At 36.2% G+C, this 22203-nt stretch overlaps 1 protein-coding gene across 1 annotated transcript in view; it reads right to left on the bottom strand.

The window, feature by feature from the left end:
• Positions 1-22203, bottom strand: part of MBD5 (methyl-CpG binding domain protein 5) — a 439511-nt gene that overhangs the window by 48207 nt on the left and 369101 nt on the right. Inside the window, exons 5-8 of the mRNA XM_036254977.1 lie at positions 19637-20310; positions 16219-16321; positions 14962-15142; positions 7860-9995 (exon numbers count right to left, since the gene is read on the bottom strand). Coding sequence (XP_036110870.1) covers positions 7860-9995; positions 14962-15142; positions 16219-16321; positions 19637-19749 — 2533 coding nt within the window. The 5' untranslated portion in view covers positions 19750-20310. The remainder of the gene's footprint in view (positions 1-7859; positions 9996-14961; positions 15143-16218; positions 16322-19636; positions 20311-22203) is intronic.

Genomic DNA, 22203 nt, shown 5'->3' with positions numbered 1-22203 from the left:
TTCCTGGTTGGGGTGGAGTTCCAGATATAAACAACACTCTACAAACACACATATAATTTATGATATGTGTATATGTGTGTATACAGAAATAGCATCAGTAAATTGTTTTTGAATAATTTTTTAAGGCTATTTTCCTACTATTAGTAATTTTCATTCTTGAGAAGTTTTATTTGCCTCATTAAAAATGCTTTTCAAACCAAAGAGAATGTTTAACTCTTAGATTTATTTTCTTCGTCACCATTATTCTTTGAGAAAAGTCATTGTTTATATTATGCTAAACTCTTTCAAAGGCTGGACCTTAAGTATTAATAACATTGTTGTACCTGTCTTTGTATGTATACAAGAGGGCATTAAGCTCACACCAAACGGGCCAGTAAGTTGCTTTTAAAATGCCATTACACCAATACAATACAGTTTAATCTGTATTTCCAATTGTGAATAAATATAACTGTCAGAAAACATTTTCTAAATTTATATGCCCAAATAATGATTTTCGTCTATAAAATTCAAGAAATGAGTCATACAGAAGGAACCCCTTCACCACTTATCCTTTATCATTTGTTTTGGCAAGTGTACTTTAACCACAAACGGTCAATGGCAATCCCTAACACAAATGAATGCTTCTAGAGACAAAAGAAATGCCATGTCCTAGTGAGTCTAATAAATATAATTCACTTTCAATCCAAAGGAAATAGTAAAAATTTCTGTTCTATTTTTAAAGGATTGATTGAAAAACAACTTTTATGAGAAGTCTATGTCTTCCAGCAAGTCATATTCCCAAGCCTTACTAATGACATGGTTATAGGTACTTACAAAAATATATTAGTCTGTCCTTGTGGTTTGGGTTCTGATGTCAATTCCTAGCACTCCTTTAGCAGAAGTAGGCAGGAAGCCCTAGGGGCTAGAGACATTCCTTGACTTACAACGGAGATACATCCCAATAAACCCCATTGTAAGTTGAAAATATTGTAAATGAAAAATGCATTTAATACAGGACCTACTGAACATCACAGTGTAGCCTAGCCTACTTAAATGTGCTCAGTACACTTACACTAGACCATAGTTGGGCAAAATCATCCCACACAAAGCCTCTTTTATAATTGAGTGTTGAGTATCTCATGTGATTTATTGAATACAGTACCTAAAAAGTGCTGGCCACACATACACTGTAGAGTGTTGGTTATTTACCCTCCTGCTTGCCTGGCTGCCTGGGAGCCATGGGTCCATGCCGCTTGCTGCCCAGCATCATGAGAGACTACCAACCACACTGCGTGTCGCTAACCAGAAAAAGATCAAAATTCAAAGTATAGTTTCTACTGAATGCATATCACTTTCACACCACTGTGAAGTCAAAATATCATAAATTAGAACCACTGAGTGGCTATTTGTTCTCCACAAAAAAAGGGAGGGAGGAACACAAAACAAAAGCACTTAGAAGAGGTGCGAAGGAATTAATGACAGTCTCTTGCTTGGTTGGATTTCTATTGCATGAATGTTCTAGAGTAACAGTTAAAATGTTTCAATGATATTCCAATGGGAAGTTTTAACTCAGTGAACTGAGTTTCTAGATTATTAATACAGTTAACTTTGTATCTTTTCGTTGTATACTATTTTATCTGCAGTGCTAAAATAGTGTTTAGCACATAAATATCTGCTGAGTTAATTACCCTATGAATAGTCTAAGACAGGATTTAGGCCAATTTGGGGCTACAAAATCAATTTAATATGTCCCGACCAGTATATTTTGATAAACAAAATAGAAAAGAGTGCATTGTAGAGCTCAGGCACTATTTTGTGGCAACTGCTTCTGTTAACATATATGCGTGCTGCGTTATGTTGTTAGTGGGTGATAAGATAGGGCAAGATAGAATGGGATGAAAAATATCAGAGTGCATTACATGTAATAAGTGTTTTGTTTTGTTTTCCCCCCCCAGGAAACTTTTATTCGTTATACATTAAAAAAATCACTTCAGCCCTGGCCGGTTTGGCTCAGCGGTTAGAGCGTTGGCCTGCGGTCCGGAGAGACCCGGGTTCGGTTCCCGCTAAGGGCACGTACCTTGGTTGCAGTTTGTCCCCGGCCCTGGTTGGGTCGTGTGGGTGGCAACCACTCGATGTGTCGCTTTCACGTCGATGTTTCTCTCTCTCTCCCTCTCACTCTATCTGAACAAAATATCGAAAAATGTCCTCGGGTGAGGAAAAAAAAAAAAAAAAAATCACTTCAGTAGACTGTAAAGCAAATTAATTTTTTTACTGTGGGAAGAAGTAAAAAAAAAAAGTTTGAGAAACACTGCTTTCAGATGGGTCCTCTGAGTTGCTCAGCTCTATGGGGGATGGTCCATGGAGCTGTGCTCCAGGAAGCACCTCTACCAGACTCAGTGTGAGTCCTGTGGAGTCGTGGGAGATGTGCAGACCCGTGGGAGGGTGCCCGTGGGTCTTGAGTAGATTTCCGAGTTTCCCTGGACTAGCTCGACCCTAGGAGTACCTCAGTAACATTTTCAGAATTCTGTCGTCTAATTCCATTTTTTAATCTTTGCATTAAAGTTGTTACTTTGTTACTTTGCATTTGTGAGAAGTATAATTCTTAGAAAATAACTTTTACTCGACTCTTTGCTTGCTTGGCGTTAATGTTGTCTGATGTAACTTTCTAGAAGGCAAGGATTTTATCATTTGATTTATTTAGTCCCACCTGCACATGGAAATGAAATCTATGTTGATGACAGCATAGGAATGTTTTTAATCGTCATTTTTAGTGAGTCAGCATTTTTGTAGTGTCAACATTACTGCCTATGATTTGGGTACTTTTAGAGGCTGCTTCACTGTTTTCAGATCACTTGATTTTAGTAAATAGTAGCTTAAGCATCTCCTGGTGAACTGAAGGATTTCGAGTGGCTTTATAAGTGAGCTTAGTGTATTGCAATGGAATAAAATTCTCCCATTTTGCACACTGGGACAATTTATTTCTTGAAAGATACAAAATAGATAATTGAATCAGTGAATGTATCACCCCACTCTTGAGTTCTGTTACTACTTTTGATTACACAGACTCAATGTCTAAACTCAAACATATTTTAGTGCCTTCTTTTGTACACACGAAAACATTAAGCCTGGAGTATATAAACAAACCAAGTGCTGTAACCCTGATATTAGGAAACCTTCTTAAACATTGTCTGTTGTAAAAATATAACAAAGAAGAAATGGCCCATTTAGCAAAAATTCAACCAAAAGAATAGACATAGATTATTATCACACAATCAATGGATTTAATATAGCTTTGGTATTTGGTTAAAAAAACAAAGAGCATAGGGCAACTTTTAACCTAGAAGCCTTGTGCATGAGAATAAAAATCTAGGCATTTAACAATTTGGGTGGAAATACTTCCAATAGAAACTACTGTATATTCAGTCGTGACCTTGTAATAGCCTCTGGCTTTCTTCACTCTACATTCGTTCATGTAAGACTAGAAAATATATAGTATAATCCACCCTTGAACATTTTTATCCCATAATTTTTTTGTTCATGTAACATGTAGGGGATGACAATTTCCCTTTATTTTCTTTCTGGCATGTTCTGAGAATAAATAAATACATAGAACAAAACACCACCACCAATAAAACAAGCTCATTACTTTGCAATATTTTACCCAGAGTGTTCTTTTGTGGTCTCTATTTCATTTTCTTATACCTACCACATCAGTGGTTGTACTGAGTTTCAATCAACAGTATTTTGTGCTGAAAACACTTTCTTTTCCAGAGTTCTAATATATATCCATGAACATATACTTATTTGTTGGTTTATTTATATTCTTCTTAGTCAGTGCATATCTTTAAGAGTTAAGACAAATAAATGTTTGAGTTATTTTCTCTTCCAGTACAAACTCATACTCTGCCCCTTCAGGGGATTTATTTTCATGTGTTTAGAGGAGCTGATTAAATGATTTTATTAGGAAAAAACAGGAGAACACAAAAAGCATATTAAGGTGAAAAAGTTGTATGTAATGACTTTATCACATTGGAGGAAGGTAAGGATCAGTTAAGTTAGTTAGCAGAATAGTCTAAATAGTCTAAAGTTTTGTTTCTTTGAAAATTGGAAAAGACCAATGGGACAAGACAGGTTGTAAGGTGAACACTGATGGAGCTACGTCCTCCGCAGAGGCCCACGTTCTATGTCCGCAAGTGCGCAGCAGGCAGAGGCCCGAGGAGGCACGACCTGTTGAAATTCGCTAATCAAGGGCACTTGATTTTGGATTCCTCGCTAAACCAAAACACTACAACATGCTGAAACTTGTCTCCATAAACTGAAAGTTATTTTCAAAGTACACTGTGAGAGCTCTCAGAACACACCTGCCTTCATCAGTTTGACGTCTGCACCGAGATCGGATGCCAGCCCATCAGGGTTTTGCTCTACAACTAGAGAAATGCCACCAAGTATCCTACTGGTCAGTTTCTAGATCTGTTATGTGGAAAAACTAAACTTTACTTGTAATTTGATATCCAAAAAGCTAACAGAAACCTGCAAACTTACAACGCAAGTGTTTAGAGAGCTTTAGTGGAAAGGCAAATTCAAAACTCTAAATAGAATTAATAAAGCCTCGATAGTCTAAGTTTTACAAGTATTTTCTAAGCATCTTATATTTTTTATCTGATTGTTCTTTTACTGTTTGCCTCCAATTCTATGAGTGTGTCTCATAGAATTCACTTTTAGGCCTTGTAAAAATATCTATATTTGGATTGTTTATGATAGAAAAACTCTAAAAGAAGTTTTAGAAAATAAACTACCTATAGAATGAAGTGTTTTCAGAGCAATTTCTTGCCTTAATGTAACATTTCTGAGCTGTTGTGGAAAAAAGGCGCTGGACTGAGCTGGAGGCCACTGGTCTCCTGTCCAGGCTCTGGTACCACAGAGCAGAGTTGGCCAGTGTTACCTGCGAGTCTTTTACCTCACTGTGCTATCCTGCGTGGAATGGCAAGACTAGCTTGTGCATAGTCGCCTCCTTCAAGTCGAAAGACATGTGATCCATTAGGAAACCCATTCTTATCTGAGTAAGTGAGATGATACCAATTCATTAAAATAAAGGTCATCAAGCGCGATTCACAAATGAAGAGCAGTTCTTTTGATATTTTGGACATTTCATCTGCATTGACACAAACATTGTAGTCATTGTACACCATGATATTAGAGTCCAAGGAGAGAAGGCAAGAATAACTGACTTCTGTCTAAAGTGCATCAAAAGTCTAAAAATGTGGCTTCTAACATGTATCTGTGTGCTTCAGTTCATTATCTGTTGGATATTTTTTAAGATGTTGAAAGTGAAAGGAGTATTTTTGACCACTAAATGTTTCAGTTAAAGAACTTATGCAGCTGAGAAGAAAATGGATTTTAGAGTTAGATGAACCTGAGTTCAAACCCCAATTCAGTTATAGATGATCTTGGAAGGTTAAGTTCTCTGATGCTCAGTTTACACATCTGGAAAATGGGGACAATGATACGTTATACTTTGGAAAACTGCATATATTTGAAATAATACAGGTAAATCATCTGGCACATATAAGTATTCAATAATAGCTATCAGCAAGATTTTAAGAATAAAAGTGTTTTTCTTTTAATTTCTAACTGGTATGCTAGGAATACCTAGCAAAACTTAGAAGTAATTTGACTGTCACCTGCTGTCTGATTCTGAATCCCCAGCCTGAGTGCTTATTTGATGGGTGAATAAATGTCAGTGTAAATAAATATTTAGTCTAAGCAATTATAGCAAGAGAACATTCACTACATATCAAGAAGAAAACTGGCATTAGCGACCTCTTCAATATTCAACTCATCAAGAGTTATATTAGTAAAATCTACTCATTTTCATAATCAGCTGCATATTAGATCTATGTATATTAATACTTAATTTTATTACATTTAATATTTTAAAAAATCTTAGGTTTTCATCAAGCATATGCTTTCTGTAGCTAACATATGACTGGTCACATCCATATCATTACTGGACACTTATTCTTATCCCTTTTAGCTATTCATATGCCAACACGTTTCCTATATTAATGAATCTTCAACTTGTGTGTTTTGACACTCCCACCCCTGGGAATACAGATCCAATGTTTTACAGAGGTACGTGGAACAAGAAAATACACGTTTAAGACTATATTAAATAAGTCTAAACTTGACAATCAGAAGAAACAAGAATATAAATAAATGTTAGTCTTTTCCATTATAAATTTAAATACATCATTAATAAAATACATACACTTTTCAATATGAACTGAGACCTGAAACAGTAAGTTTGAGGCAAGGGGTATAAAAATCTGAAGATAAAATACACCGAGATGAACAATGTCTCATCTAAATGACTGAAGGAAAGCTTAATAAATATAGTTTCATGTAACTTTAATCTGCTAAATGCATAAGATTACATTTTCATTTGTGTGGAATATGAGCCTTTGAAAAATTGGAAGCCCATTTGGAATAAGTATCCTATTAAACACAAAAAGTATTTTCATGAGATTCCTTAGACTAAAAATATCAAGAAGGCACTAATTATTTCAGTTATCTTCTCCACCTTATTTAATACAAGAGGTCAATGAGTAGTTCATTAAATACTGACAACAAAACATAACACAAAACACAAGTTGTGGAGGATGCTGGTGTAAGTAGTGACACTGGGAAAAAAAGAAGCACTTGATCTTACTGTCAGCACAAAGACGTGGGTCATAATGCTTCTCAGGCAAAGTGGTCCAATACAGTCTATACATGCCTACATACTAGCTTATTATTAAACGCCACAGCCAATTTCTCATTTTCAGCAGCACTCTGGTGTTTAAAGCCCACTATTTTCATATTTGAATAATATTGTCTCTACAACCACCTTTAATTTCCTCCCTGTCATTTCCCACAAATCTCCCAAATCATTAGTGCTATGTTTTGGGTATTCTTTCTAATGTTTTCATGGTAAAGTTTTCCGATGTCTCAATGAATTTCCTTCTTTAGGGCTTCTTTACAGTTTTTTATAATTTCTGAGGACTGTATTGCACAAAATAAAGTTCTTTCTAATGTGTCTGCTTTTAGATAGATTTATCTCCATTAATAGTGAATGAAGAGATGCAATAAATTTGGGTTCAAAAGCTTAATGTCAATGCTAAAAATAATGGTTTAGTTCCACAAGTAAACTATAAAACAATTTTAAGATCAAACATTCTGGAAATCAGGTTTTCAAACCTTTTTTTTTTTTTATTAGAAAACTTAAATTATTACCCTTTTTAAAAAGGGAGTAGTCAATGTCCATTTTTAAATGTTCTCAAACAAAAATAATAAAGGATAGCAAACTCGGACAGGAAAACACATTAGAAGACAGCTTTCTACTTCATACAACTTGTCATTACCTTTTCCTAGCCATTCACCTATTTCTGGTCAGCAGCAGAACAGAAAATCCATTTATTTTTGCCTTTTTGGGTTTTCCAAGATGAGCTTCATTTACCTGAACACAAACGAAAGCTAGGGGAAACAGCTTTTATACTGGCATAAGCCAAGTACACGGCTTATGAACCAGAATGCCCTGCCTTCTGCGGCTTCTTTAGTTTAGAGTCCAATGGTTATACGACCAACTGAAAGTTGAACAATATTCAAAATGACACAGATTGACGACAAATAACAGAAACACATGGAATCCTCTTGGCTGATTTCCCCCCCTAATAGACAAATCCCTAGCATTCTGTAACTGAAATTATAAATACTAAAGAAATAATAAGAATTTCACAATGGGGAAAGGATCATTTCTTATCATAATAAATATTTTGGTACAAATTTAAAAAAACGTAGAAAAGTTTAGTACCTCTGGGTACTTTTTTCTAATAAAACCATACCTGCTTCAGAACTTGTCTGATTATAGCTGCTAACAATGCTGTTTGGTATCACTGGAGTGGAGGACGTTGAAATTCTTGGCTGAGGTGGATTGGGATGTAATGAGTTTCCTAAAGCCATGCCCGACTGACTGAGCATCCCACAGCTCCCGCTAGCCTGAATCTGATTGATTAAACCTGCAAGATGGTGGTTGGGGACTGAATTGTTACTGTGAACAAAGTTAGTGTTTGCATTGTGGCAGTGCACGGCTTCCCCTCGTAAAGGTATGTTCTGTGTCAGTGAATTCTGAAGAACACTGGCGTTCATACTGGGATCTGTAAAATGCAGCTGGTTAGCAGAGCAAGGCAAAGCAGTATTTGAGCCCCCACAACCCGGGGTACTATTGCTACTCAAGTGAGAGCTTTGACAACTCATAGACTGTAGTAACTGAGACATTGAACTGATGGGAAAAGAACCTTGACCTTGCTTCCTTAGCAAGTCAGGTCCAGGTTTAGGAACTGAAGAACTATCCATTTGAGACTGTCTGAGCAAACTCAAAACTGTGGTAGGTGGCTGTTTTCTTTTCCGCAATGAGTCTTTTTGCTGAGACATCAGCTTATCTCTTAGTGCTGCTCGACCACTTTGCCCTTCACCTGTCGGGAGAAGCATGTTGGCAGTAGGAGGGAACATGGTGTTTAAAGTGCTATGTCCTTCAGTGTTGCCACTGCCAGCAACAGCTCCAGAATTGCTACTGCTGCTACTGTTGTTACTAGCAAGTTTGTTTTGATTTGCTAGCTGTGCTTTGGCTGCTGCTGAGAGTAAACTACTTGCTGGAAAGGAGGCAGCATTGTGCTGGTTCAATATCTGATTTAAAGGCATTCCCAGCAAACCAGGCTGACTCTTTACAGAACCACTTCCGGCAGATGCAGTAGGAAAAGCTGCACTGCTTGGGGTGTTTAGTACATTACTCATTCCAGCAATTAATGGGTTGGGGATATCCTTGTACTGATGATGTCCATCGGACTTGGTAGAAGGGCTTGATGGCATTGATGGCCGTGGGGACCCTATTGTTGACCTTGGTGACCTGGGAGGAACCTTAATACCACTGCAAGTGGCTTGGGGTCCTAGAGGTGGCATCATGAAATTTCCGTGATCTGATGATGTGGAAGATGAGCGTGATCTTTGGGGCGATGCCTCAATCCTTCCAATTCCAGCCCCCATCATGTGCACTGGGGATGTCACTGGAGAAGGGGACAGGGAGGTTGAAGCTGAATGCTGAACTCTTTGTACATGACTCCCATGATTCATGTGACCAGGTTTTACGGTTGGCAAAGGGAGATTACTTGGCAAAGGAACAACAGCAGGAGGCATGCTTACATTCATCACAGGTACCTGAGAGTGGACATTTGAATGGAAACTAGTAGGATTAATGATAACAGGGTTCTGATTCACCGGTTTACTAGGAATAGGGTCAAGAATGCCAAGTGGATCTTTCTCAGATGTTAATGGCTTTTTCTGAAGAGCACAAGAAGGTGGAGGAGGGGGAGGAGGGCCTTGGGGTGGTTTGTGGTGGAACATTGCTCGTGGTATTTCCATATTGGTTGAAAAATTACACATTGGTTTTTTCATTACTGGACTCTTTGTAGTCAAGGTTGGGGAAAGAGGTATATTAGTCCTTCCAGCCATTGCACAGGATGACTGTACAGGAGAACCATGTAGCATTACTGACGGTGGAGAAAGAGGGGTCCTATTCAGGTGAATAGGACTAGAATTGGGAGCTCCATGAAAACCAGGATTACTTCTTGTGAAAACATCAGGGCTTCCAAGTGGGTCAGTCCTTGGAGAGATGGAGCCATCTCCATAAATTTGGGATCCTGATGATGCTGGGCTGGGCAGGCCTCCATGGCTGCCACGGAATGGAGATTTCTGTCCATGTTCACTGCTGCCCAATCTCTGCCGGGGGTAGACGGGGTGGAGTTCTTGTTGCTGGCTTCCAGGCAGTTCTTGTACATATAGCCTTCCCATGGCATTTGATGATCCAATCATTAACTTGAAAGGATTCTTACATTCAGGCATTACAGAATTTGTAATTCCTTCGTGAGACTTATTTCTTATGGATCTTGGAGTTGTTGCCCGTGAAGGTACTACTGGAGTTGCATCTGTTGTGAAAGAAAAAAAAAAATCTGTTAAGTAGTCTCAATTCTTTTGTATTTGGGAGTGGGGGGTGGGGAGGGAGGGAAAGGAAGAAATGAGGAAGGGAGGGCATCTGGAAATACAAATTAGCATATCGAAGCAGTGCCTCTCTGCAACTAGAAATTTGGCACTCTACATTAAATTTTGATTTAAAAAGTACACATCATTCTCCCCTAATTGGCCAAAGGTCCTCAATTAACTGCTCATTATGCTTATCTGCATCTTATCTGTTGAGAAAAGATGAAAATCTGAATCAGTTCATACTGACATTAGCCATTCTAATAATATTTAGAATATGCAAAATCAAGATTGACAGCCCAGATGGAATTGATGATGTTACTATCTTGTTGGATTTGAATTTTTTGGGAACACAGTTACAATAGAAAATGATTATCTGTGTGGCATATTTCCTTGGGTGATTTAAATGAATTGCCATTTTCACCAGAAAATCTGTTACCCTATAAATGTTTCTGTTACCTTATTGAAACCTCCTCAGGACAGCTACAGAAACACTTCCTTATCCCAACATTTTCACTGTGAGAGTAAAAGGGTCTTAACTTTTGTGAGTTGAATGAATGGGTTCAGCCTCTTTTACAATGGGAGCGATTACAACAGCAAATGCAGTGATACCGCAATCTAGCTTCCAATCAAGTCTAAGACACTGCAGATTCTTTGACGTTAATCAGTCACTACTGTGAAAACAGCTTCAGTCAGTCAACTTAGGTAGGCTGCAGTTCTCTCATTAGGATAGAATTCCTATGCAAAATTTAGGTAGAGTGCTAAATCTTCCATACTGGGTCCCAACAGTGATTTCTCTGTTTACAGAGCACACTGCTCCCTCACTGGCCTTTTGAAATCCCTTTAGCCCTCTTGGAGATCAGACAGAATATAGGCACCAAAAGCAAGCGGGCACACTGGATAGAACTTTCACTGTATTTTGTCAGAATTCTAGGTGTAAGCCTTTTAGCCCCTAAGGATGTTTAACTGTCTTTTATAAAGTTGTACTTTCTAAATCGGGACAGCAAATTTAAATAATTTCATATGCAAAGTCCCGTGAACCGGTCGCAGCTGCTTAGAGAGCTGTGATGAAAAGCATGCTGAGCTTTGCTGGGCTCTGTGAGAAAATGCCATCGAGTCTATTCCAGGCTAAGGAGATGAGAGTGGTCATCCCCATTCTGAGACTTACAACATATTGGCAAGTATACCTGGATTCATTTGTAATCAGAAGTTTATTTACTTAAATGGATAAGTGCACATTTAAGATAAATACACTTCTCCTAGTTGCTAGGTAGAATAGAGATCATATCATACAATAATTTCAAAGACAGTGGTTCACAACTTGGGGTACACAGAAGTCTAGGTAGAGTGCATTCAAGAAGTAAGAGAATGCAGGGAACATATATTTTTCTTTGGAAATGTGAGCTTTCTGTTTCTAGCATGGTGAAGATTCTTGATAGAGTGACTTCTGGATGTCCTATATGAAAAGTTGAGAACCAATGATGTAAGAGAATTATAGCAGATAAGCTCAACAGAACTTACTTTCTTGTTTACAAGCAATTTTTTATGTTTGCAAAAAAAAAACACCAAAAAACCAAACAATATATGAAAAGTAGTTGGGGTGCTATGTGTGGATATAGAGAGAGCACAAGTGCCTGTCTGAGTCTCATTATAGGACCGACTGGTTCTGTTCGGTAACATGCTACAGACGTATCTTTCCTTGGATATTTACATAATTATTTACAGTTTAGTGATTTAAAGTGTAGACACTGGCATTTTAAAAATATTCAACAGAATTTAGAAAACAGCTGTGGTTTAACAAGGATTTCTTCTATACCTCAGGGAAAAACAGTTACCATATTGAAAATAACAGGAATACTAACTAAACAAACAAAAGCCATGTTGCCATTATGTTACACTTAGGAACGAAAATGTCAGACCAGTTGACAAATATAAATGCTAGGTACCCATCAAGGGCTTTCATGGAGACCTTTCAAAAGAATAAGCAGAAATTAAATATATGTTTATGTATGTTAGAGGTGAAAACTACTGTATGAGTCTTCTTAACATTTAATTATTTAAAGCTCAACTTTACGCTTAAATAATTAAATGTTATGAGATGATACCAATTTCATAAAATTAGGAAATTGATATAAGTGCTATGTCTGAAGCTAGGAAAAGAGTAGCAATTAATGCAATAAAGTATACCATTTTAAGATGGGATAGAGATAATGTCTCTTATACCTGTACCAGTTAAATATTTATCTTTATTTTCAACAATGAAACATGTATGTATAGGATATGATAAGGACCAAATCAAGACTCCAGTAAGGTCATTAAAAAGGCAACAAGGCAGACTCTGTAGAAAGAGGTAAAATGGTTTGATATAACATGACATGAGAACAGCAGCATCTATGAGTATGTGCAAAAATGAAAACATAGTTCTATCAAGGTGGCAGATATTGGTAAATGTTAAATAATTTATTACTATTAAATATCTTTAACCTGTTGTAGTATCTTTTAATTCTAAAAAATGTAGCTCATCAAAAGAAAAAAAAATCCCTTAAAAGATTGTTTTTTCTTACATACCTTAGTGGAGCAATTTTTTTCTGATCACTCCTGTTAAAGTTCAAAGTTAGAGGGTTACAGGGAAGGAGCTCTCTGCTAATAGCTGCTACACCTGTCTCTCCCTGCCCTCTTCACAGGAGTTCTAAGTATAAATCTTTACCTGTACGATGTCACAACTGTTTTTTGTATGCAAATCCATAATTTGACCTCAATTTACCTAAACTTAATCTCCCCTTTAAGTCAGATTAATTTCCATATCATTGCTTCTACTCATTCTGGACAAGAATTTTCTTATTTCCCTCATATTTTTAAATCCTGCCATGTTCCAGGTTGGTTCACAGCTGAGTTCTGCCAGAAAGCCGCCTCCGATCGCTACAGGTTTCACTCATCATCTCTGTTTTTCAGAGCTCTGCAGAACCACGTCACACACCCTTCACAAATAAATGCTTTGGCACTTAGCCATATTTTATTCTGAACTATTCAAGTATTAAGTAGATTATAATATTTTGGAGGGAGTTACCATTCTAGCCCTTACGAAAAGAAGTTCCTCAGTCTCAAAGTATGATTCCACAGGTTATCTATTAATCGTAAAGGGAAAGGGTGCCTAAACAATGGAGTAAGCATATGGATATAACAGTAAGCAAGCAATCAAAGCTAACATTACCAATATGGGAGAAGCTGACATTGTGTGCCTCTGGAGGAGGACATGACAGCACCTATGCAGTGTTCCTAGCAAAATGTGTTTCACCTGAATATAAATATGAGGAGACAATCAGGCAAACCCAACTTGAAGAATGTCCTATAACATTGACCTGGACTCTTAAAAACTGTCAATGCCATGAAAGAAACACAAAGACTGGGTAAGTGATGTTGACTGAAGAAATGTAACAACTAATTGCAATGTACAACCTCTGATTGCATCCTAGATTAAAAAACTGGATTAAAAATAACTGTAAGACACAATGGTCTGCTACTCTGCTGTAAAAAGGAAGGAAGTTTTACCCTGTGAGACAGCATGGAGGCACCTGGAGAACATTATGCTGAGTGAAATAAGCCAGCCAGAGAAAGACAAGTACCATATTGTTTCACTCATATGTGAAATTTAATGAACAAATTGAACTACCAAGCAAAGTAGTGACAGACTTATAGATAGCAGGTAGACAGTTCTGGTGAGAAGGGGGAAGACTGGGGCAGGGAGAGGGACAGATTGAGCCAAGAAGAAAAAAACAGAGAGAGAGAACTCAGGGAAATGGACAACAGTGTGGTGACTGCAGGGAGGGGGTGGGTGGAGGTAGAAGAGGGCATAGAGAAGAATAAAGTGATGGAAAATATCAAATAAAATTTAAAAAATAACTGTAAGAAATTATTAGGGCAACTGGAGAAATCAGAATATAGACTACATATTAGACAATATTATATTGGTGTTAAATTTCATGAACTTGATTGTTAGATTTTGGTTTATAAGGAGAATGTCTTTGTGTGTTGAACTATTTAGGGGTCAATTTTTGTAACATCTGCAATTTCTGCCACAAAATTTTAAATATGTTTTATTGATTTTTTTTAGAGAGAGGAAAGGAGAGAGATAGAAACATTGATGTGAGAGAGAAACGTTGATTGGCTGCCTCCTACACACCCCCTACTGGGGACTGAGCTGCAACCCAGGCATGTGTCCTTACTGGGAATTGAACCGGGACCTCTCAGTTCATAGGACTGATGGTCAACCCACCTAGCCACACTAGACAGGCCACAGCACACTATTTAACTGGTGAATCCAGATGAAGGATACATGGTCCCCAATGAACTGTTCATGCAATTTTTCTGCATTTTTGAAATTTAAAAAGAAAGAAAGCACGCATGCATGTGTACCGGTGTGTTGGTGGAGGTATAAAAAGTTCCTGACAAGGTAAGATCTGCTATTAGATGCTCAATAAATAGCTATTAAATGACAGATAAAATAACACTGTAAGTTCTTGAAAATATTGCTAGTTGCATTTGAGGAGCTGATACCACACATTTCAATAAAGCCCTAAAAAAAAGACTACATTTGTTTCCTAAAAATCTGTGTCACTATCTCTTTTGCTAGCTCAGCTCTATACCCCATAACATTTGTATGTGCTAATCAGTATTTAGTCCAATTATTTAACTAGATGATTTGCATAGGACATTCTGAGAGACAACTTGATGGAAAATTTTCAGAATAAATTTGCTATTTGTAATAAAATGATAAAACATTCATAACTTTAAAAGCACTGTATGTACATGTTTGAAAGGTGGACTTGGAAAATGCACGGCAAAGTGATTTCCCATGACTCCTCCAGGAGAGGAGCGGGGGAGGGAAATCCCTAAACCCTTCACCATGTTACATACTTGTTCCTCCTCCGGGACTGGTAAGAACCAGAGAAGGATGTGGGGCTTCCATGCTTTTATGAAGTGTGGCCACTGCAATGATTTTTCTCTTATGTATGCATAGCTTTGTGACATCTTCATCTGCTTTAACATCTTCTGCAGTTCTTTGTTTCACAGCAGCTCCAGGATCAAAATTAAACACCTGGAAAAAGGACAGCCTTTGTTTAGAGCGTATTGTAAAAGCATGAAATAAAAATATTCTGTGTTTAAAAAGATTCTTTCATAGATTAGGCTATAAATCTGAATAAAAACTTTCTCAAGTTTTTAAATTTAATAAGAGCAACTTTATATAACTTAATAAATACTTCTGCTGAACTCATGGTTTTTAGCGGCACAGTAAATAATGAAAACTATCCTAATTCTATGATAGGCAAGATAAATATATGCAAAGGTATATTATCTGATATGTTCCCAATTATAGATATCTCCTGATGTTATAACAGTACAAAAATAGATGAAGTTCAGTTTAAAATTCTAAAAGCTGACATTTCTATGTGATAACTTTTTTCTTTGGCTTTATTGCTATATTAATATTACTTTTTACCTATTTTAAAAAAATCTATTTCTGTATTTTAAAAAATCTTGTATATTGTGTATATACTAATGAAATGTTTCAAATGCTTTTTTCTTTTTTGGAATGAGGTGACACACAAATAAAAAGAAAAAAGCTGTCTATTAATCTTATTTCTAAAATTAGCACTATAATACTCAGAGAGCAATGACCTGTTTCCATAGAAAATAATATTTTATCATTTTAAACAATTTTTACTGTCTACCTTGCAAAGGAGTAAAACAGTTTCACATTTTGGCTAGGAAGGTTCAGCTTCACGATTTTAGAAACCTTGGTGGCAGATTTATCAACACTAGTGCTAAAAATAACACTGCAGATTGAGCAGTTATAGTAGGAAAAAATATTGCACTATTAAATGGTGAACATAAGTACAGCTCTAATAAAATGTGCAAAAGAGGCTTTCATAAAATATTTAATATGAATATAGGTCTGTCACCTTTGAAAATGACTCTGGGATCTGAACCATTTTCCACAATCATTAAACATTCCAAAATGCATGCAAAGATATCTAATTAGATAGACTTTAAAATGCATATGTGATTGGAGAAGTAATATAAAAATGAAATGCCAAATGAGAAAAGCAAACACACAAAACATCTACAAAATAAAAAAAAAAACTGCTGATAGATTTGTTGTGAAATGGTTACCTTGGGAAGAATAAGAGGACATTCCAAGCCACACTTGCATGTTCCGTCAGTAAGCAGGTATGTTTTAACCTGCTCCAAGCAAGATAACAAAGACCCACTGGGACTGTAAAAATATTTCAAAAAAACATCAGGAAATAATTCTGACTGCACATATTATATGAAAAAAAGGCATAATTTATAGTCTTACTGTCTTTCACAGGATAATATTTTCCTACTAAGGAAAAGCGCTTTCTTTGTCAATATTATGTTAGCTACTAAATTATAGCCTTTTAGCAATATCACTCTTTCTTTTGAACCAAAATGTTTCCCAGAAAAAGAGAGATCTTCATAGAAAATTAAATGAAAGTATTTTGAAAACCAAGAATGGACTACGATGGGAAAAATGTTATTCTTCAGAACAACGACAGAAGCTGGCAAGAAAGGAACAAGAAAATGACATGAAAGTAATCATTATAATTTTAAACCAGAGCTACTTTTAAAGCTGTTTGAGAAAAAAACTGAAATTTAGAAACACAACGGAGGTCAATCCAGAAAGTCACTAAGTGTACAAAAGTTGGAGCTAGCAAGTTCTTTCCTTTAATCTTGGAGTCTAGAACCAAGTCGTCCCTATGTAAAAATAGGTTTCTTTTTTTTCTCTCTCATTCATGTATTTCTTTGAAGATAGACCTGTGTAACCCAACTCAAATTACACTGAGGAGCCAAACTTTATTGACAAGGAGAGAGGAGGAGCCAAGCAGATGACAAAGGAGGAGGGGGCTATTGAGGAAATAGGATTTCAGGTGGCAGAAGGGATATCTTGCAGGTTTTCTGGCTGATAAATGGGTAGTGCTCTCAGGATTATTTCTCTTTGTTTTATTTTTATTTATTTTCTTTGATTTTTATTTATAATGAGGGTTAGTTGAAAATAGGCAGTTTGCATTTTAGGACTTTTATTATTAAAATGTTAAATTTACAACCTTAAAAATTATTATACACTTTTCATTCAAGAGTATCATTTATTTATAACTACCAAAACCTTCACATAAGCCTTCTGATCACAAGGATTACACAACTAGGAGGAGACTATTCTGCTTCTACAAAAACACAGGTAGTAGGTCTGCATCTCTAAATGAACTAGCTTTAATATGCAATTCATATTTTACTTATGGACACTCATGTAAGTGACTTATGCATATAGAAAACCTCAATTAAAAGCCTCAACTTTGTCAATTCACTCATTCATTTATTTAGGCTAACAAATATTTTCATACGATCTGTAAAAAATTATTCCCATATTAAAGAATTGATTTCCATGTCAGCGGTAAGGACCAGATGTTTTTGGGGTCTGCTAATTCAAATAAAACAAGATCACCAAAACAGTCATCATGTGAAAGGTTCATGAGTCTTGTGACAAGAAATTGCTTAACATTTTATAGTTGAAGAAAGTGTACAGACTGAATCCTAGAGGAATTTAATTGTAAAATTAAACCTGAAGACAAGAGTTCCTGAATTCTATTAGAATACTCTACACCAGACACTTTTAAAACACTTCCTCTCAATCAGTCAGTTAGGTTCTTTTCTTCAGTTGTACCTCTTTAATTAACTTTTGGGAGTAATAATTAACGTAAAAAATAGTTACAAGTCTTATGGCATAGATAAAGCTTAGAAGATTGGAAGCAGGTGGAAATTTAATGTGCAGCCTCAATGCCTCCCTGAGGCAGGAGCAGCTGGAGACAAACCTAAAAATTACAAGCAAACTGCACATTAAGAAGGGAGCTACAGAAGAAGGGCTAGCCTCCTATGTGTACAAGCAATAATTTAACTAGTTATGTACAAACAAATCCAACCCATACTGGCTTAATTTATTTGAAAGTGTTTTACCTTATCTGGTAAAGTTACTTTTCAAAAGAATTCTTAGTACACAGACTTGGATTTGGAGAACTCATGCTAACTCACACTAACAGCAGAGTCTACTTACACTTGGAAATCATGAACTAGATAACTGACAGATTCCCAGGCTTAACTTGGTTTAACTAACTTTGTAGCAATTCGAAAAGCTGAAGGATATTTAGTAGGAATGAAGGTGAAGTAAAGAATTAGATGATCAATATCTTAGAGTCATTTACTCTAAGATGGATATGTATTTGCTCCTTACAGACTAAAACAATAATAACTATGAACAATAACACTGATACCTTGCTATATTATATACATAAGCAAGTGTTTCTGGCAGTTTGTTAGCAGCATTGACAACAGGAACCCTTTGGGGGGTTGTCCGTCTTAAAGCATGAGGCAAGTTCCACATTTTCTGCTTTCTTATTCCTTTCCTCCAATTAATATAAAGCACATCTTTAAATACCAGAAACAAAGTAACTAATGTGCAAAAGAGTTTCAACTGGTAATTAAGTTTACCTCAGGAAACACCTTACATAAAACAAACCCAGGACAGACTCTGAACTGAATTTTGAGTTGTTACGGCATGAAATAATTTATGTTTATACAGTGGCAAATGCCTCATTCATATAAATACATCTTTGCCCAAATGGAGAATTCCGTCGAAGAAGAGATACAGATAGCTACACTTAAAGTAACTGCATTAATATAATGATGCAATGTGATATCTTTAAAAAAGTCCTAAGTCTATTTCTAATAGTTTTTTATTACAGCACAATGAGAGATTTATGGTAACCTAACTTTCCATATACTACTGAGAAACTATTAAGTAGGAAACTTAGGTGTCAATTATTTAATAATGAGACTGAAACTTCTTGCCAACAGTTCAGTTACTCCATTCAACTTGTTCCATAAGAGATGTTTGCCTTCACAGTTTAAAAGAGCAGGCATTTGCTTTTACATGTGTGATTTGTATGTGAGATGAAGCGCCATCTCCATCGCGACGTTTTCATTTTTATTATTAATATGCAAGGGTATAGATTAAAACCTGTGCAGAAAAAATAGGGAAATTATTTTTACCTAATATTAGGCATTAAGAGTCTAATAATTAAAACTGCCTATATATAAAAATACTCAACCTTACATCAGAAACCCGGCTGAAGCACTATGAAGGATAGAATAATACTGTCAAGAGCCCTTGGGTCTATTTCCAGTATTTACATTCTCTTATGAATGTGGTAATGATCCCTATCTTTCTTTTAGAAATCGTCATATTTTTCTTTATCCTTATTACAGAGATAAGCAGAATGACATATTATATAAACACAAGTAATGCATAAAAATTCTCTCTTGTAACCTAAGGCAATTTACATTGCAAAAGAGTACAGAATAAAAACACCTGAATATTTCTAGCACAAAGATCATTTATTCAATTTATTTGAGGTGCTGTCAGTCATAATATTTTGTTTCCTCAGAGGAATAGACTCTACCTCCTTAATTATGGGACTACAACTTGGAGGTAACGCAGGTAAAAATAACGGCTCACCTGACATAAAGCACTCCATTTTGATCCACACGGCGCTGCCAACCCACAGGAACTTGTATAGCTGGAAGACCTCCATCCTTGTCCCCTCCGTCACATTCCTTGCCTCCATTCATTTTCTGTGTCTGCTTGGGACTCTCCAAAGATATCAGCAATAAGATGATATCTTTATATTACAGGGCATGATGGCCTTCAAAAATGGCCGATGCAGCATAGCTGTTCCCAGACTGTACAAAATGCATTGGGACGCTTCGGCTCAGTTTGGAACCAAGTCCTTGAAATCTGCCATTATGGAAAAAATCAGTTTCCCATTATAATCTACATTAAATAACCAATATTTAATTCCTAAGAATGGTCTACATGGGTACAAAGGAGTGCTTCTGACTAAGGAAAATCATATTCATCAATGCTGGTACCTGTCTGAAGTGGGGGAGGGGAGGAGTGTAAAGTTTTTAGTTCAACATTTTGTCTTGAACCTTGATGTTGGACTAAAATAATCTCTACTGTCTAGAAACCAGTCTTATTTTTACAATGTGAGTCAGTTAATATTTCCAGGTACTACCCGCCTTTATAGGCCACATTCTTTAAACTTTCTCTTCATCTTCCAATCTGAATCCCAGATGTTGCAGGTTGGTTCATCTGATGTTTTCATGTCTTCAAAATTCCAATAATGTAGCCTGAAACATATATGAATATATAAACTGTATACGTAATGTTGAAAAACTGAGAACCTGTACACTTTTATAAATAGAATAAACTGTTAAGTGTACCAAACCACTTTGATATCCTCTGCCATCAAAATCACACACAAATTCAACTTGTTTTCTTCTTCTAATGATCCACTTAAACCAATTTGCTTGTTCTTCACCACATGCGACTTTCTAATTACTAGAAGTTGACCCATAATTATGGCATTTTACACACCCTCCTTCTAATTCATAATAAAAATATATCTTTCAAAACCTCTTATGGCCCAACAACTGGAAAGTTATGTTAATCCAATCATATTTGGTCACTTCTTAATTCCTCATACCCCTATGATTTACTTTTCTTTACTAATTATCATATTGGCCTAAAGAAGAAAAGTTTTCCTTTTTTGTTTTAAAAGAAAAAAATGAAAAAAATTTAACTTACAGTACATTTCCAAATATAAAGAAAGGGTTCCTCCCACTGTTCTTGAATACAACAGGGAAAGTTGCTTTATAGCTAACATTTACAAGCTCCCTTCTATTACGGGGTACTCTCTTAACTCCTTTATTGAGTCACAAGGTACTGTTTGGGGAGGACATATTGGCTTGAAACAGCAGGAATCACTGCTAGTGTGGAATGTTTGGAAGAGGTCATCTTAAAGGAACTGCTAAATAAAAAAAAAAAAGATAGCAAATACATTTTTAAAAAGACTTAGTATGTAACACTTGCAGAGAATGTATGTCACAGTTGCTGGCATAATTTGTGGTGGTAAACAAGACATTTTATAATCAATTTAATATATAGTGTATGATTACATGGTGGGACTCATGAAACTCACTAAAAAACGAATGAAAAAAATGTTCTAATGTTATATGAGAGGAACTTGAGGTTTGTGATAAAAATGTCCAGTGACAGCCTCATTCACAGATTCAAAAAGCGTTATATCTCAAATAATTTAATGGAAGTGAGGTGACATGATTTGGAAAACTGTGTTAAATTACTTAAGATATATATAGAAGTATTAAAACTGTTTCAAAAAAATTAAATAATAAAGTTAACATTTTAGCCCTATTGGCATGGCTCCGTTAGTTGGAGCACTGTCCTGAGCACCAGACGGTGGTACGTTTGATTCCCAGTCAGGGCACATACTCAGGTTGCAGGTTCGATCCCCAGTTGGAGTGTGTGCAGGACACAGCCAATCAATGTTTCTCTCTTACATCCATGTTGGTTTTTGTTTTTGTTTTTTTCCCCTCTCTCTGTCCCTTCTCTTCTCTCTTTAAAACTAAATAAAATTTTTAGAAAGTTAGTATTTTAGATATTATTAAATATGCATGCATAACAATCAACAAATTAAAAAGTGTAAATAGACACATAACTACTTAAACTATATTCCTAAAAGTCTCCATATTTACGTTCAACCCAAACATTTTTTTGGATCTCTTAACTGGGAAAGCAGGAAAATGCCTTACAGTAAAGGGCATCCTGTATTTAGACATATGCCTTATTTGCAGCCTCAGGTCTCAGACAGATTAAAGGTGCTGTAATAAAGCATATACTCATTTAGCTGAAAGCTGGGAACCATGGGTATTGGTGTAGGAAACACTGGCAAGGCAATGGGAAAAGCAGCAAACATTTATTGGGAAAAATGTAGGATTTATAGAAAAGTGCCAAGTAATAACATTCCTAATGTTGGTGTCTCAAGCTGGTGATTTGCATTGTTGGGCCCACCCCACTCACTTGCAGGCACAGTATCCTATTCCTGTCTTCCATTCACTGCACCTTTAACCATGACCCCTTCTGATCATGTATGTGTTTATTCATATTTTATCCAACAGTTAGTGAGTAGCTACTATGTACTAGATACTATGCTATATGCTGTA

The sequence above is a fragment of the Molossus molossus genome, unplaced genomic scaffold, assembly GCF_014108415.1.
Source record: "Molossus molossus isolate mMolMol1 unplaced genomic scaffold, mMolMol1.p scaffold_m16_p_11, whole genome shotgun sequence".
Taxonomy (NCBI): Eukaryota; Metazoa; Chordata; class Mammalia; order Chiroptera; family Molossidae; genus Molossus; species Molossus molossus.
The sequence above is the reverse complement of the archived record's forward strand: the minus strand, read 5'-3'. Positions and strand labels throughout refer to the sequence as shown.